The sequence below is a fragment of the Eurypyga helias genome, unplaced genomic scaffold (genome assembly GCF_000690775.1).
Source record: "Eurypyga helias isolate BGI_N326 unplaced genomic scaffold, ASM69077v1 scaffold17342, whole genome shotgun sequence".
NCBI classification, from domain to species: Eukaryota; Metazoa; Chordata; class Aves; order Eurypygiformes; family Eurypygidae; genus Eurypyga; species Eurypyga helias.
This window is the reverse complement of record NW_010235525.1, coordinates 37,945-55,494: the sequence shown is the minus strand read 5'-3', so window position 1 is coordinate 55,494 and position 17,550 is coordinate 37,945. Positions and strand designations below refer to the sequence as shown.

Sequence of the window (17,550 nt, the reverse complement as noted above, 5' to 3'; positions counted from 1 at the left end):
TCAGGTGTCGGCGCAGTGGGAAACAGCACTTCGCTGGGAGTCGAGGGTGGATGCGATCGTGCTCCGCACATATGGAAACGCTCGGGCGAACGATTTGTTCTAATACGGCCCTCTGGCAGCTGGAATTTAATCAGTTTTTATTTGCACTTTTCTACAGTTACCTTGCTGGATTCCAGATCAGTTCAGGGAGAACTGGGGTGGATAGCAAGTCCTCTGGAAGGAGGGGTAAGTTTTGAACCGCTATCTGATCAAAAGGGTAAAGGGGGTGATTAGTAACTTTCAGAGAGTCCTAATGGCTCCCCTTTGTTGATTGTGGTGAGGAGGTCAGATTTCTTCCCTGGCTTACCCCGTGAATTACTCTTTGTTGGAGAAACTCTATACTCCCTTTGGATAGTTCTGTCATGGAAGAAGTGGAAACCAAAAGGGCAGAAAAGAGGTTTCAGAATTAGGAGATTGGTTGAGGCATGGGCTTAGCTGCTTATTTGAAGCTGAACTACCAACGAGAAATGCGATCTGGTGACTGACCTGGCATTCTTGACTGTAATTATTCTATCTACGGGCTGTCTCGGCTAGGAGATGGTCAGGGCAATTTGTGTTCTATTTCTGGATGAAGACGGAGTGGGGATCGATGGACAAGACCAACCTTTTGGTGTGACGGGACAGCTGTCCTGTTCCGGGGTGTAAACATCATTATGTTTTGGTGTTTAAACTCAAGCCCCCAGTGCTCGACCGTGATTCTGTGGAGTTTCTTCTTGCGTACTTCTCCAACAGACAGCTGTAAGAGAAGATTGCTTGCCCTGTGGTGATGTGATGACATGAAAACATTCCCGCATCCATCGCGGGGGCTTAGAGCCCCTTTGCTTAGTGAGCTGCAGGCAAGGTATCTCTACTAATACAGGTTTCCGTTAGTGGACGGGCACCTTGCTGCTCCCTCATCTGTGCCCCATCCTACAGGGTGCCCAGGGCTGCTGTGGGAAGCTCCTGAGAACTCGAGTTTGGAGCTGGTGGGATCTGGTGGCAACTACTTTATGGGATCTCTTGGGAATTTTTTCTTTTTAATAAGCAATTAGAAAGGCTTTTTCTTTCTTAAAGTTGAACAGTTTAAAAAAAATGCCAGCAGCGCACACTAAGCAATATATATAAAAAAAATCCTGAAATCCTTTTAATATTGAATGAGTAAAGCACCTTAGTATGGTTAAGCAGAAGTAACTAAATCAAACTCTTTGAAAAATGAAAGTGCTGAAGGATCAGGACCTGAGCACAGCAAAGCACTGGATTCGTCGGGAGACCTACAGATGTACTTTTCTGTGTGCGTTCCCATTCTGGTGAGAAGCGGCAGAGCTAAGGAGACAGCAGTGAGCGGAAGGAATCCGAGGTTGCCTGGTTGGCGGCGCATTATGCATAAGCTCTGAATAACCAAAACGTGGGAGAATGGGGGATTGTTTTGCTCCCCCATTGTTGTTCTGGGTGAACTTGACTACAGTCCTGGCTTGTGCTCGGCCTGAGCACCAAAACCCGGTTTTCTAAAGGGCGGGGAGGGGGTTGACAGGCCGCTGGCAGCGCCCACGGTTCGCTGCTGGTTGCAGGCAATTTCCCTCATCTTTTGACAGTGGGGAAAGGTACAGCTTTATCTCAGTGAGAGTCGGGCATCCTTGTTAATCCTGTACCCTGGAAAGGTCAGTTAATGAGACGGGGTCTTTCATGCGGCTCGCCGAGGGATATCCATGATGTATGTTAAAATAGGACCTAAAATACAAGTTTTACTAAGTCAGTGGTAGAACTGCTGCTCAGAGGACAGCTGTATATTACTGATGGCTGTTGGATTCCCCCTTTTCCCCCACGTTTGCTCCAACAGTGCCATGAAACCTTGAGAAGGAAATGTGTGCTCTTAGTGTGGACGTGACTCGTTTCACTGAACCTACATACGTGTGTTCTATTTTTAAGCCAGTAGTGAAAAATTTAAGAGTACATGGTCTGTCTCTGAGATGCAGTGCCTGGAAAGCATTTATTTTGACTTCATATGCTGCGGATTTATTTCAAGCGGCAGAAATGAACTCCTCTTATTTTCCTGGGAAGATCCTGTCCTTCAGTGCTGGTTTAACTGTGGGTACCTTTTTGCCTATTAAAAAAGGAATTTTTCTAGATCTGTACCACACAGTTCCTGAGGCGCGAGGGTTGCGTGGATAAGAAGGGCTGGCGATAAACATAGTGATTTAGCAGTGACTAGCGGTAATCAAATATATAGTAGCCCTGGAGGAATTAATGAATTGCATTATAAGCGTAATTAATGATTTACTCTTGTGTTTCATAGTTGAAAAGCAGGTTTTGCACCTAGAATACTCCACAGCATTAAACCGTGGGAAGAGTTGAATTATAAAAGTTAATTTCAGCTTGAAAGCAAAAAGTTAGGGCTTTGACCACATACTCTGTGTTACAAATCGTTCACAGTGGCTGGGAATTTGGGGCTGCAGTTGTTTTCAGCTCTGGCAGTAAGACACGCTCAAGTTCGTTGTGTGTATGTGTCTGTGAACTGAGAAACCCAGCTCTGTGTATTTCTGCGCTTGTCAGGAGACGGAGCGTGTGAGAACCTGATCTGAAACTTGCTGCATTTAGTTCTGCCCACTGACCTCAGCGGGCTCTTTATTGAATCCTGTAGCAGCATCCTCCATTGTATACGTGTACTAAAGGAAATCCCATCAACAACTATTATTTCCCTCTGCTTTTCCTCTTTCTGGTGCCACACACAATACAGGTAGCACAGGCAGTGGGAAGAGAAGCAGAATGGAAAGTGATGGATCATAAAGACAATATTGTAACAGTAAACTAGCTCTGTGGCAGCTGTAAATTAAACAACTCTGTCTTCTTGCTAACGCCGTGTTACACTTTACGTTGACAGATGACTCGTTAAGATTTATTTTTTCCTTTTCTGTGAAAAGGAGTGACATGCTTACCCCCCCCCCCCCTTCATTTTAACTTGCAGTTATCTCTAGGCAGCAAATAAAATATTATTCTTTCTGCTCCTAGTGACTCATGGTGCTAACTACTGTCATTCTATAAACGGATTCAGCTAAGCTAGAATCTTTTTAAGTAAAAATCACTTGCATAAGAGCAATCCTTGGGAGAAGAATGCAGGATATTATACAAGAAGCCCTTTAACGCTAAGAAGGCTTCTGTTTGTCAAAGCCATGGCTTCAGTAGTTCTGAAAAGAACTTATTGGAAATCTTTAAAGTTACTACTGTTTTCCAAGGATGATTTCATATGCTTCATTGTATCACCTGTAAACCCAAACAGTATTTCATTGTCTAATACGTTATTTCTTTAAAGAAGGATTTCTCTGGTCCTGAAGTGCTCCGTGTTTTCTACTGGAAAGCGCTCTTTCCGTACTCCGCCCTCTCTCCCTATCTGGAGCACATTGTGATAAACTTACTTCTGTCTGTGATAATACTGAACCACTTTCTTTCAGAACTGTCAGCTATACGTGCTTTCCTTCTCTAAGTCCGTCATGCTGAATGAATTGAGGCCAGATCTCTTCTTTCCATACCGTCCTTGCATGGCCTGTACTGTAGTTTCATAATGATGTGGCCTCCTAGTCTGGCACTTCTGAAGGTGCCTGAACTTGATGTGGGGTGTGTAAGAGGTTTGAAGCGTGATGCTACCCTGATCCTTCAGCATTTACCCTCTCTGTTAACCTTTTTGGGTGTTTGAGAATATGAGTGTAGCTAATTCCTGACCTTTCCTCTAGGAAGAGATGTGTAATATTCCTTCTTTTCCCACCTTCTTACTAATAGAAGCTTTGTTTGGATGGCGATGTTATGGCAGTGTTGCTGGTAGAGTGACGACGTAGTCTCCTTACTTGCCCTTCCAGCTCTAAGTGCCACCCGAGTCAAGGACCCAGTTCTCTGTAGGTAGCGATTTCTGCCCAGCTCCAAAGGAAAGACGGATCGCTGGGTGCGTCTGGGATATTGCTGGCCCAGGAAAGCATTGGCAGCTCAGCAAAATAATAAAGGGTGTCTTAAGAGTTTTAAACTATGTGGAGGTGAAGCCAGAACCGTGGATGTTACTGTCTCTGCCCGGTGGTTTTTGTGAAACTAAGCCACGCGATTTCACTATTGGATATTCGCATGTGCGAGGTGGGGAAAGCTGTGCTGGGGGTCCGAAGTGCTGCGTGTAGCCTGGATCTAGGCAGGGTCCTGTGGGCTGAACTGTAGTGCAAATAGAGGTGGTAACGAGGTAGAGCATTCCTGGGTTGGCTCCCAGAGTCTCTAAAACACGTGCTTGCTCCTCAGCTCGGAGCTTGTTTCTCCTGGACAGGGTCGTCTTTTAATGTTGAAGTAGTTGAGGTCCTGGCTGTGGCTTGGGCTGCTGGGGTTAGTTTGGTTTGGGTTTTGGTGGTTTGTTTTTTATCCATAATGGAAAAAAATGCAATTTCCACGTTAGTTGTGGAAGTGCAGATTACGTTTGCTGTGCAGCTCCGCTGTTCCTTTGAATGCTGATGTATTTTTCTTCCCCATTCCCTCTTTGCAGTGGGAGGAAGTGAGCATTATGGATGAGAAGAACACTCCGATCCGCACCTACCAAGTCTGCAATGTGATGGAGCCCAGTCAGAATAATTGGTTAAGAACTGATTGGATTCCCCGTGAGGGGGCTCAAAGGGTGTATATTGAGATCAAGTTCACGCTGAGGGACTGCAACAGCCTGCCAGGTGTCATGGGAACTTGCAAAGAGACCTTCAACCTCTATTACTACGAATCAAACAATGATAAGGAGCGTTTTATTCGAGAGAGCCAGTTTGCCAAGATTGACACCATTGCTGCTGATGAGAGCTTCACCCAGGTGGACATTGGTGACAGGATCATGAAGCTGAATACGGAGATACGGGATGTGGGACCGCTCAGCAAGAAGGGGTTTTACTTGGCTTTTCAGGACGTCGGTGCCTGCATTGCTTTGGTGTCTGTTCGTGTCTTCTACAAGAAGTGCCCGCTGACCGTTCGAAACCTGGCACAGTTTCCAGACACCATTACTGGGGCTGATACATCCTCTCTGGTGGAGGTTCGCGGCTCCTGCGTCAACAACTCGGAAGAAAAGGATGTGCCAAAAATGTACTGCGGGGCAGATGGCGAGTGGCTGGTGCCCATTGGCAACTGTCTGTGCAATGCTGGCTACGAGGAACGCAATGGTGAATGCCAAGGTAGGATGAGCCATATTGTACTCTTCATTATTGCTTAGTTGAATGCATAATTGAATCGGGGACGGGAGTAGATGGAGTAAAGCCAGTAATTAGGAGCCCCTGTGGGATGCGGTGGGACAGAGGGGTTTAATGAAGAAGCCTAGTAGCTCCAGGTGGCAAGGCTAAAAATTATGCAATGCAGAACAAATGATGCCGCCATAGTGGGCAGAAGGTGAAGCACATTTTCTAGCAGGCGCCTAAATTTTGAGTTGGCTCACGATAGTCACCGAAATGTGAATGACTACGAAACAGGGCGGTCAAGCTACTGCTGTTTAAAGAGACAAATCTTTAAAGTCTTACCCAAAGTGAACTTTAAGCACGGGAAATTCTGGCAGTCTCCTTTTGATAATGCAGTCGGGGAGGGGGGTACAGGAGTTTTAGCTGGATTACTTTCCCACTTTGGGAAGGGGAAGTCTTTGGTGTTTTACTTGTTGCAAATTTTTAGCACTAAATAACCCTTTGATATTTGACACTGCTGCCTTTGTTAAATATTTTCATTTCTCAGAGGGTCTCTATTGTCAGCCTGATAATGGAGGTGCTAGGATACTCTTAGAAATGCTCCGAGTCTCCACCCCACCCTCCCACACACACCATCCTGTGTGCTGCAGAATTAGGGATTAAAGTTTGTATAAAAGACAGATTATCCTACAAAGAAGAAAACCTCAAACCCTGTGTTCTCTTCCCCTCCCCCTTCTGGAAAAAGAAGTTGTAAAAGGTTAGGGAAGGAGAGAAGGGAGTTCATAAATAAAATATTTTTAGCCTCTGCTTCTAAATGAGAGGGTGGTGAGGCACTGGAACAGGTTGCCCAGAGATGTTGTGGATGCCCCATCCCTGGATGTCTTCAAGGCCAGGCTGGATGAGGCTTTAAGCAACCTGGTCTAGTGCAAGGTGTCCCTGCCCATGGCAGGGGAGTTGGAACTAGATGATCTTTAAGGTCCCTTCCAACCCTAACCATTCTATGATTCTATGAAATGTTTGCTCATAGAAGCCTAAATTAAGATCAAACTTGCATGGATTCTTGCACAGGTCAGTGGGCTTAATTTTGGTGGGTGCAGAATTGAAGGTGCTCAACTCCTTAGTGGATTTGGACTTGGTGGATTTGGACTTGTGTTTTTGGGAAAGGTTCCTTGGAGCCAGGTGACTGCTGGTCCCATCGTGGTCTGTTTTTCAGTGGGTCATTTTTTTCGTCCTGAGGCTGAGAACAAGACAGCAGAGCAAGTAACTGCCTGCTCTCGTGTAGACGCCTAAGAGAACAGCGTCTTTTGAATGTCCTACTTGATTTCTTTTAAATGATAATTTACAGTCTATATGAAGTTCATTATTATACATTGAAATTAAGTTTTGGCAGGAAAGAAGTGCTAAGTATAAACTTTGGCCTTTGTTTCTAGTTGTTTTTTGCTATATGGAAAAAACTTGTGTGCCATATGGGCCACAAAGTTACCATGGGCAGTAGAGAGACCTGAAAAACGAGCAGCACGATGGCAGGGTATCCTGTCTGGGGTAAATTACTCCGGTTTTTTGGAACCCTATGAGATGGAAGCTTGAAAAACCTGTGTATCGTTAAACACGTGAAGCTGTGGCTGTGGTACTGACTGGGTGCTGCTGGGGAGATGCTCTTACTTCCCAAGAGCTCAATAACTTGTGGGCAAAGCATCTTGACACCTTTACAGCCTGGGTTGTGAGAGGTGGAGGTCAGTGGGGGGGAAAAAGCATCTTGATTTATTGCATGGAGATTATTCCGCCTTTTCCTAAAGGCCTGTTGGGTCAGTACTGGGTCACTCTGGTTGGCACAGATTTACTGTTTTTTTGGTGTCAGTGCCCCAAAAGTGATAAGCTAATTGCCTAACAAATCCTGTGGTGGTCAAGGGAAACCTCTTGGGGTTTTGTTAGTGGGCAGTGGTGACGGTGGGATGCTTTTTTTTATTTATTTCTGTGGTGTTGGACTAGACCTTGAGGATGAATCTCCGCTTACCTACCGGCTCTCAGCTGTACCTGGGAAGGTTGGACTCAGGAAACGCAATTCGCTGTTTCCCAAGGGAGAGGAAGATGGGACAATGCTGTATTTACAAACGTCTGCCTGTTGGGCTCTCCAGAGCAAAGTTGGCCTGCACTAGTCGTTTTGAGAGGGTTTGAGCCAGCATGTAATTTGAAAGCGCTAAACCCATTTCATCAGCGGTTATTTGTGGTTTCCTTTCCTCGCGTTTGCCGTTCTCCAGCCAGAACAGTTTACGGGGAAGCTCCTCTTCGTGAATTCATGAAGTTTAGCGGAACTATACGGCTTGCAGGGCTGGTAAAGCAGTTTGGCCTGTGATGCTGAATGTGGATTCTCCTCTTCCTACCCCACTTAACTCCATAGTTCAGCAAATGTTCTGCTCCAGCAGTTTTTTTTTGGAGGAGGATGAAGTGAGGAGGATTCCTGTCGTTTTGGGACAGAGGGTTGGGGGTGGGGGAGAGACGTTGTGTTAGGCTGTGAAAGGGTGCCGGGCTGGGGCTGGTGAGCAGGTTCCACCTCAATTGTTTTTCAATAGGTTGACTGTGGCAGGACAAATACAAGGGGAGGTCAGAGGTTGTCGGTTTCCTCATCCATCTTCCCCTGTGATCCTAGGGTCAGAGTTAGGATTGATTAAGATCTTAAATGCTTGACAAAAGCGCAGTGGGCAGGAAGTTTAGGCCAGTGGATCGGGGCTTTGCACTTGTTGGGAGATCCATGGGAGGATCGGAGCTCCCTGTCCTCTCCTGCCGCGCAGTGCTGGGATGGCCCGGCGGGAGCTTGGCTTGTCCTAAAAGCTGCTTCAAGTTCGCTCGACCTCCTGATTTTTTTAAATAACACATTTTCCTTGAGCTGCTTTCGCTTAATTTCTGATGTGTGTGTGGGAAGTGACTTCACATCCAAAGTGGTTCCTGTAGTGGGAGTTAATGACTCTCTGACCTTGAACAAGGGTTTAAAAAAAAGGTGTTGGTGGTATAGAGGTATTTGAATAATCTGACAGAAAACTGTCCTTCCTCTGATTGCTGTGGTGTGTTTTTTTTTCCTAGCTGACTTTATTCAGTAAGACAATTATCATCAATATCCGTGTGTGTATATATATGCAAAAACCCAGGGCAGGAAGGGAAAGGAGCTAAATATTTAATCCGTATTTCTTTGGGAATGTTCACAGGAGTGGTTGCACAAAACTGGTCCTGATCAGTAGAAATATTAGGTGAGCACTGGTTCTTTGCTTACGGTTGAATTTGTAGCTGTGAATGTGATGCTAAAACCCCCCAGTCTTGCTGTGTGGTTGTGTTTTTGGTGTGGGTTTTTTTTTTTTTTCCTTCTCTCTTCCAAAGTTCTGTGAAAATGGCTATCCATTTAGGGGAGCATAAATGTGGAATATTGTTGATAGAACATGACTATCCCAACTAGTGGCACATCTCGAGGCTAAAGTAATTAGTGCTTTAGGGCAAAGCTGGGACATGAAGTAACTTTAAACTTTGCTTGTATGCATCATTGTTATGTAAATCGTTGTGTTACATATTAATATAATGTGGTCTGGGTTTAGCTATGATTTCCTTGTGATAAAATGCGTATCTTTTTAACTCGGAGGGTGGGGAGGGAATAAGCAGGAAGGGAAAAAAGACAGATTAAAGAAGCAATAGACTGTAGCCATCTGTGATGATTTTGATGCTGTGAAATTACAAATCTCAATTTTAGACCTGCCATTTAGTATAAATATGTGAGACAGTTGAGATTTTTCCTGTGATATTGTAAAGGTTATGAGAGCCAACAGCTTTGTCTTCATCTACACTTGCTTTTTTGAGTTGTGAATTGGCCAATTGGCAGAAAATCCAGTGCCATTTAAAATATGGCTCAGGCCTGGTTTCATATCGCTGCTGTTTTTAGAATTTTTCCTTGGAACTTTGATAAGAGCATCCCTAAGAAGTAATAATTTGAATGATAAGATCCTTTTTATCTGGGAGGCTTTGAAGAGTGGCTGTGATCATGGAGAGCAGCAGTTCAGCTTGTATCAGAAGGGTACAGTCTAATTATATTTTTTTTTTCCTGTGATAAGATTTTTGGATGGTGGGATTTGTAGGGGTGGGGAAGTGAAGTAATTTGTGTGTACTTTCCAGTTTTAGTCGTAGACAACTTTTTTTAATCAGAATAACACTGGTGAACAGTCTGGCTGCACAAAAGGGTAATCAGAAGGGTGACTAAGACTGCAGATTTGAGCTTTCAGAAGGATTTTTTTCAGGTTGATTATTTTTGGCAGGGGAAAAAAAATGCATAGACTCAACATGTTACGTTTTAGAAGGAGCTGGGAAGATGGAAGCTACCAGGAGGGGCTTGGGAGTGGTACTGAAACACCGTCTGTCTGCACCCAATTTAGTTGGTTCCCTTCTCTGCTGAAGGAGTGATTTGATTATGTTATGTTCTCATGCAGCTCAATAGATCTTCCAAGGGTGACTCCCTCTGTGATTTTTGTACCACCTGGTGCGTCTCAAAATCTCTCCATTTAAACGTCACTGCAGGCTCTGTGTGGCTTTCCTCCTCCCTGGCTCCCTCAGAAGTCAAGCTACAGTCATCCAGCAATTGTCCCTGTGAGCATCCCTTGGAGAAAGGCGGGGATTGCTTCCTTCTGAATTCCTGACGAAATTTCTGCTGCTACACAGGGGAGCAATATCTGGCCCTTATTTTGCGTGTTACTAGTAAAAAGCGTGGTCTTCGGAATGAAAGCCAGATGAGGTGCTGTGGGGGTATGAATTTCATGGCAGGTCTGGGTAGTCTTTTGTGGGGCATGTAGACTGTCTTCTGGTTTTTGTAGGCAGTTGTTGTGGTGTATTTTTTTTTTTAAAGGCAAAACAAAACTTTCCAGACAACTTGCCTGGTGTGTGTTGACTTCAGTATTTAGATCTTGGCTGGGTGAGGGTTATTATCTGTCTCATAATATGCTCCGCTGAGCATGGTCTTTATTGCCCTTGTGAGAAGTGATTAAAGAAATGCTCAGCAGTACACTTCAATTCTTTTGTGACTGCACCAAAAAGCCCCCCCAGACTCGAGATAAATATCTTATCAGGTTTCGTCCCATTATGCCACGTCCTTTTGATATGTTGGGGAGAGCAGGTGAGGTCACAACGTTTTTTGTGAATCGGAGACAATTAACACTCCCATGACTAAATGGCCATTTTATGAATATTCAGAGCCTGTTCCACCTCCCTGGGAAGCAAACATGTTGGTTCCCTTCTCCTTCCTCCTGCTGGAGACTAAGGAAGCTCCCCTTGTGAATGGGGATTGGCAGCTGTCGGCCGCTTTGCCTTTTGCATGCAGCAAATTCCTCATTTACATCTTTTGTATACACCCTCATGCAAAGTAGCACACCCATTTCCCCATTTCACAAAGGAGATAAGAGCTTCTTTTGGAAACGCCAGCCAAAATCTCCTTCTGTTTATGCAGAGCTCAAAGATTTGGATTTTATGCAAATGGCGTCTGTGTTAGTGTGTTTTTTTGATCTCTTTGTTTAAGAGATAGTGTAATATTTGCACAGTGTGCTCCGTGTGGCTGAGGTCTCCTCTTGGCCATGATGGATTGTCGCTCTTTCGCTCGTCTCTGCAGCCCGCTTTCCCGCTCGAGCGGCGTGTGGGAAAGTGCCGTGCTCTGAAACCCCGGCCTTGTTGGCAAGACCATGGCTGGAGGGGCAGGGAGAGCCATTTCTCAAGCCTCCGGCAGGCCCTCACCTCCTGTAGGTGTTCACCGGTGACTGCAAAGCCCGTCCGTCGCTACATCCCCAACTGGGGAAGGACCATCTCCGGAAGGAGGGATCCGTGCCCTGAGAACGCACACGCACGCAGGAAGAAGCCCTGCGCCGGCACTCCCCGTGCCAGGCGGGTTAGGGCCCAGCGGCCTTGCTCAGCCATGGTGCCCATCGCTTGGCGGGCTGGCGGCAGGAGGGGCCTTGGCCGGCGGTCGCCCTTCGGTGCAGAGGGGAAAAGGGGCTGGTAGCACTTGGGTCAACACGCACGAGTGAACTGCTGTCTTCATTTATCGAAAGAAAATAAGCTGTGAGAAAAGCTCTGCTTTCTTAAGCCTCACGATTACACAAGAACCCGTATTTTATTTTATTTTTGGTTTTAGTGGCTTTCTTTTTGTTTTAACTTTTCTTTATTTCAACTTTACTTAAAATTGCTTTTGGCTTGAAATAAAGCTGAGGCTCATTAAATGCTCCCAAAACACAGGCTTGTTCAGCACGGATTTGTTGAAAGGTTTATTGATATAAGTTAGAACACATGCTGCACAAATGTACTGTATTTCTTTACAGCACTGTTCTTCGTTCTGCGTCTTTATAAATCAGTGCTATGAAACTGGGACCCTGATCATGTTGGAGCTACATCCTATAAGAAACCAGAAGGAAAAACAAGGTTGTGGGGGGTTTTAGTTTTTGTTGGATGTCCAATTAGTGTTTAACTTGAAGGTAATTTCACAGGGGTAGTAAACTGCACAGTGTGAAACCTGGTGGCGTAATTAAATGGAGGAAAGGCTCTTTAAAACAACAAAGGAACGTGCAAAAACTTTGCTTTTGTCCTAATAGTCACCCAGAAGGGGAGGTCGTGCTGTTTGAAGTACAATATGGATGGGCTATTAAGGTTTAAAAAAGTGCCATACTGTACGGTTGGTCTTTGGCTCATTTGTTCATGGATGCCTAGAGAACTCGTTTGCTGGTCGACTGTGTTTTTTCTGGTTTAGATGTGTGGGTTTAAATCTCACTGAAGGAATCTGTAAAACTAAGTCCGTCTATACAAACCCACTGGAAGAGGTGTGCTCGGAAACAGGCCTCGTATTTAGTGAGCCTGGGGCTTCAGCAGGCTGGCGGTGGGGCTCCTGGGCTGGAGGAGGGATGGATGCTCTTGGGCTCAGCGGCTGGAGGGCGGAGGGAGAAGATGCCGTAGCTTTCCCAGAGGCATCCGGATGAGACCAGAGGGAAGATTCGTTGTAGTGTCCTAGCTGCAAGATAGCTTCTCCCCCTCCACCCTCATCCCAAGGCTCTGCTCACCTTTTTCTGACGAGCTGCCCATCTTGCAGGCTGCAGCTCCTCAAAACGTCCTTTGAACCAAAGCGATCCATAACCCTTGCTTCTGCTTATGTGTGTGGATACTTTGTACAGCCACAGTACAGAGCTGCAGTACAGTGTCTTAATTACCCAGATAATCCTGTTTGCTTGTATTTTTAAACTATGGAGCGCTGGGTAATTATTCAATTCTTAATAGAAGGCAAATGGCAATGTAAACAATAATTAGGATGTTAGACTAATGCGCTTCAAAGCAAATTGGATTTTTTCATACCGTTCAGCATGAAGTCCCATAAAGCTAACAATTTAGTGGCGAGGAAACAAGTTCCATTTTGTCCGTATTTTCTGGTGTTATCTCTCCATGCCTTGTTTGGGTGAGTAAGTTTGCTCCCATGGTGCTGCCCGCTCCAGAGCCCACGGCAGGTTGACAGTCGGCTCCCCGCCGTTTGCCTGCGCTGTCCCGCGGCTTCCGATGGGCTTTTTGTCCCCTGTGGCCAGGGGTTAGGGGTCAGCAGCATCCCGAATCCCCTCCGGGGGAGGGGGCAGCTGCCCTGGGCTGGGGTGCGGAGGAGCAGGCTGAGCTCGGTGGCTCTTCCTTCATCCGGGTTCAGCTGTTCCTGCTTGCCGACCAATGCTGACTTTAGCCTTGGAAATAGGGCAAATCAGTGGGACACTCCAAGAGGTTATGGCTGAATTTTCCTGATTCTAATATAGGCTATCTTTATATTCCAGTGTGCGCTTAAAGGGTGTGGATTTTCTTATTTTAAATCCAAGAGGCTTCTTGCCAGGCCGCACTTTAATAGCATTAATTAACAAGTCTGTCTTTCCATACATCAAACATCTGTCTGGGGAGCTGAAGAGTACCGACCAGCGCTTCTCTGAACTTGGGGCTTGGATTCATTTGTTTTCAGTTCTGAGTGTTTTCTGCAGTTGAAAAAGACATCGCTGCTTTGAAAACAGTTTCCTTTTGAAGTGTCCAGCCTGGCAATGACTGAAGCAGCCACTGGGCAGATTAGCATGTTAAAAGGACCGGATCAATACCTTCCCCTGGCTGCTCTCTTCCAGGGCTGGGTCCGGGTGACCCTTGCTCTCTCCGGCCAGTTGCACCCCTGTGCCCTCCGTAGCGGCACGGGCTGTGTCAAGCTGAGATGGCTCGATGCAGTGCCCAGGCTCTTTCAAGGTTGGCCGTTGGAAAATGGATTTGGGAGAACTGACAGCTTTGGGAAGATTAGACAGCTTGTGTAATAATTATGGAGAGGATTAGAGAGAATGTGTAGGGAGAAACAGGAGATCAATCGTAGGGCACAAGTTGCCTGAACTCTTCTTCAGATGCTGGAGTATTCAGTTTTGCTGTACTTAGCTGGTGTGTGAAAAAGTTTTTCTTTGGGTTTTTTCAAGAGCCAAATAAACACAAATTAAAAAGAGCGTGTGTGGGTAGTCCCTGCTGTTTCACAGAAATGCTTGGGGGCAGTGGCTGCTGGATAAGTACAGCAGATGCTTAGATACAACTGTGTTTGCCAACAAACTGAAGAAGATGGTTCTGGTTTCCCCAGTGTGCAGTCTGCAGCTTTCAAACCTGCAGCGGCACCCTCCAGGAGCTCCACCTGGGATGCCCTCCCTGCCCTCTGCTTTCTGGGTGCCAGCTCCTGTGCTCTGCCGCACCTCCCTGGGGCCTTTGAGCAGTGCTCGAGGTCTCTGCGCCGGCAGGAGAGACAGCCCCTCCGCCCCTCCTTGGGAATGGCTGAGCACTGGAGGATCCTCCTGTGTCCATCAGTATTAAAGCACCAAACAACCGATTGCAGCAGAGCCATTCTGAAGTAAAGACCATTTCTTGAGAGGCTTCCTGTGGTCTCGCACACCTGAGATGCTCGAAGATAGCTGAATTCTGTTGCTGTTTCTTTTTAGTGGCTTCGGTGTTTGCATCTCGTGCATCGGCCAACCTCCCCTTAATTGCTGAAGTACCGTAACACAGTTATTAGGTTGGCACGTTTTGTCCACTCATAATTAGTTCTTGGATTTCCTCATTTATTTCTGCGGTGATCAGAAGTGTCCAGGGTAGAGCTAATAAGACAGCTGAAATCAGGACCAGGTCCCTGCACGCACTCCACCTGCTCATTAATCAAGGACTTTGCAGTTAATGAGAGTACTTTCCAGGTAATATTTAATCTCAGAGTAGCAATAGTTACACTTAATGCAACAGAACTTTTTTGTAGTTTATTGCTGAAGTCATTCCCATGGTGCATTAGAAACTGTCCTCCTGTGCTAATCCCAGACACAGTTATGTCACGCTGACCCAAATCTCGACTGCTTCTGAAAAATCCATGAGAGACTAAAATACTGGATCCAAGACTTTAGGCTGGATGTGACAGTGTAGTGGGTGATGGGTGCGCATGCATATATATGCACATGGGTGATAATGTACCTTGTTGTGCAGTGCTTTGAGGTTCAAAGACCTGTCAGCTTGGGGTGGAAAGTCGACAGGCACCAACTGAAGAGGGGAAGTCAGCGTGTGTAACTTCAGGTGCATTGCTAATCACCTGTGAGACTGTTTCCATCCTTTTGGGCTGAACCTACCCATGTGCAGATCCTTTACCCGTTTAGTTGATTTACCCTAAAGTTCTTGGCTCTTTGAAGACATGTACTTGGTACCCAGTTTAATATACCCAGAAATAATTTACTTGGTAATCTTGAATTCAACACACCCCATAGCTTGAAAGTGAGCTCAGAGGGTTGTGGGCACTGTGAAAGCACCCGTTTATAGCTGTAAGGTAGGTAGAGGACTTGAATTTGTGAGAGAAGAGAACGAAATACGCCTACAGTCTCTCGCAGTAGAGTGGTCCCAAAGGGAAAGGAGCATTGAGCGGGGCCATGGCATTGCCAAGGAGGACAGCTGCAGGCAGGGGCAGGAGACCTTGTCCTCTGACAGAGCTGGCTCTGGAGGCTGAAGGAAGCTGTGGGTCTGATCCAGCACCGCAGGGAGCTGCCCTTTGCTGAACAGGGATGGCGCAGTCCCAACTGCAGTACGTGACCTTAAGTATCACATTTCCATGGGTGGCACTGGAACTGTGACTCTGCAGAACTGGTCCTTTTAGTTCAAGATGAGCTGTAACTGGGGTATGAAGGTGCAAGAAAGGAGGTCTCCTCTGTCTTCCCTGCTTGGCTGGGCATTGGCTTGTCCTCCCGTACGGTCAGACCCCTGTAGCTCTGACCTGCATGGAGTTTTTAGCAGCTGGCAGCTCGTTGTAGGGATGCTGGGGAGAAGGCGCTGCTGCCCACTGTAGGGCTCTGCTTCTTTAAAGGTCACTGTTAAGGCCTCGTTCTTGTGGTGAGGCGTCTGAGCCAGCCTTCTGCAGGGATCATGCGAATCTGACCTCTCCGCACACCGGTATTGAAGGTGGAGTTAAAAATGCGCTGTAGCAGAGCCAAGGAGAGACATTTTTCCGTGGGATCGTTGAGCTCTTTGAGAATGCCAAATGGCTAAGTTAACTCTTATGCAAACACTGCCTTTTATTTGACTTTGTAGTTTGCCCTTTGAAATACAAACATATTTGTGTCAATCAGCAAGTCTCCCTTCCGGAGCTCTGGGTGACCCCGCGCAAAGAAATGTGACTGTGCAATTATTACAGGTGAAGCCTTCGTTTTAACGAACGCTGAGTAATTGCTATTCACTTGTCTCCGTGCCTCTGCCATAAATGACGGTGCACTGCCCTTCAGCCCAGCTAAATAACAAGGAAGATACTTGTTTGGAAGGAATAACTCTTCAGAAGTTTGCCATATGTCAGAAGGATTGTGTCACAGGGACTTGTGGGTAGGGTAAAGAAAAAAAGTGGCCTGTCTCGGAGTGCAAGAACCTTTTTGGGCTTTAAAATGCAATTAGGTCAAATATTGTATGCCTGTGTCACTTGGACAGACTTGTTTGGGGTTGTTGAAGTCTAGCGGCGGGCAGAATTTGCCCATTATAAAACAATCTGAAGCAAATATGGAAATGTGATACTTGGCAACTTACCTAGCACTTTTTATGATGAAAAAGAAGAAAGCTCCTCCTCTTCCCTGCCATAGTGTTGGCAGGTATTGGAAAAAGGCTCTTAATGTTTCTCAGGAGTTTTTCCACAGTCTGGAGACTTGGACCTGGTTGATGTCACTGCCCTGATTGATTCTGTACAGGGAAGCTGTCAGCCATGGTAGTGAGGCTATGGATGAGTCGTGCCAAAGAAAGAGAAAATCAGACCTCACAGCTGGTTTTGGACAATAGCCCCCCTCCCCGTCTTCTTCCAGATACTTAGTTTCTTTATAAAAACCTTTTGAAGCACCAGAAGCCTGGTATAAAATTAATTCTGTTAAGCACTGCTGATGCTCTACAGGACGCTATGAAGCCCAGTGCTGATTTGACCTGCCTATTCTTTCTATATTAGCTTGTAATTCCTGTATCTTCATTCATTCTATATGTGATGTCTCAAAATAAATTGTTTATTGTCCTGTGCTCAGCATCATGAATCTTGCAAGCAGACCTTTGACAACAAATAAGTACACGGGATAAGGGGAAATAAATTTTCTTCAAGAGAGCACTTTTCAATTTGTTCCTCAGAGGTTTTTCAGAAAGTAGTGGATTCTGTTTTAGCTATTCACATCAACTAGCGTATTTTGGCCTTATTCCAGAAGGAAATAATTGAAATACTAGGCGGTGTCTCCGTAACTAGTCCAGACCTTGATTGATGGATTCCTAGCTCTCATGAAGGCTTAAGGGACTAAGGCATCCCTTCTGCCTGTGTTAGCATTTACTGTGCAGCTCGCTTTAAGGAGTTCAGAGTTTGGACTTGCATAGAGTTGAAGATATCTTGAAATGTCTCTCCCCTTTCTTCTTTATGCAGATGTGCATAGTAGTTGTCTGGTGACAGTGCAGGAAATAATGGGCTTAAATTCCCAAAAGAGAAGGTTAGGCTACACCCAAGGGAAAAATAGTAAATCACGATCAGGGAGATCTGTCGTGCCTGTGCAGATTGCGTGGGCATGTAGGGGGATCTCTGCATTGGAGGATTTTCAGAATAAGTTAGGCAGACATCTAAGTAGCATGGTTTAAGTAGAGGTTATCCTCCTGCATAGCAGGTGAATAGACTAACTGGGGTCGTCTCCAGCCTCATCTCTTGTGGTAGATGCTCTTGCGCAGTTGCTGTGGGATCGCCATCATCTGAAAGGCACATCATTACAGCTGAAAGGTAGCTCTCGAGGTCTGACCTACAAATAGAGACTTGATCATGCTGTCTCCTGCCCTCTTTCTCCCCAAC

The 17,550-nt window shown here is 45.9% G+C and overlaps 1 protein-coding gene across 1 annotated transcript in view; it reads left to right on the top strand.

Annotated features, from left to right (window-relative positions):
- Window positions 1–157: 157 nt before the first annotated feature.
- Window positions 158–17,550, top strand: part of LOC104506000 (ephrin type-A receptor 4-like) — a gene marked incomplete at both ends in the record, with an annotated part of 40,991 nt that continues 23,598 nt past the window's right edge. The window contains 2 exons of the mRNA XM_010146793.1: window positions 158–225; window positions 4,526–5,189. Coding sequence (XP_010145095.1) covers window positions 158–225; window positions 4,526–5,189 — 732 coding nt within the window. The remainder of the gene's footprint in view (window positions 226–4,525; window positions 5,190–17,550) is intronic.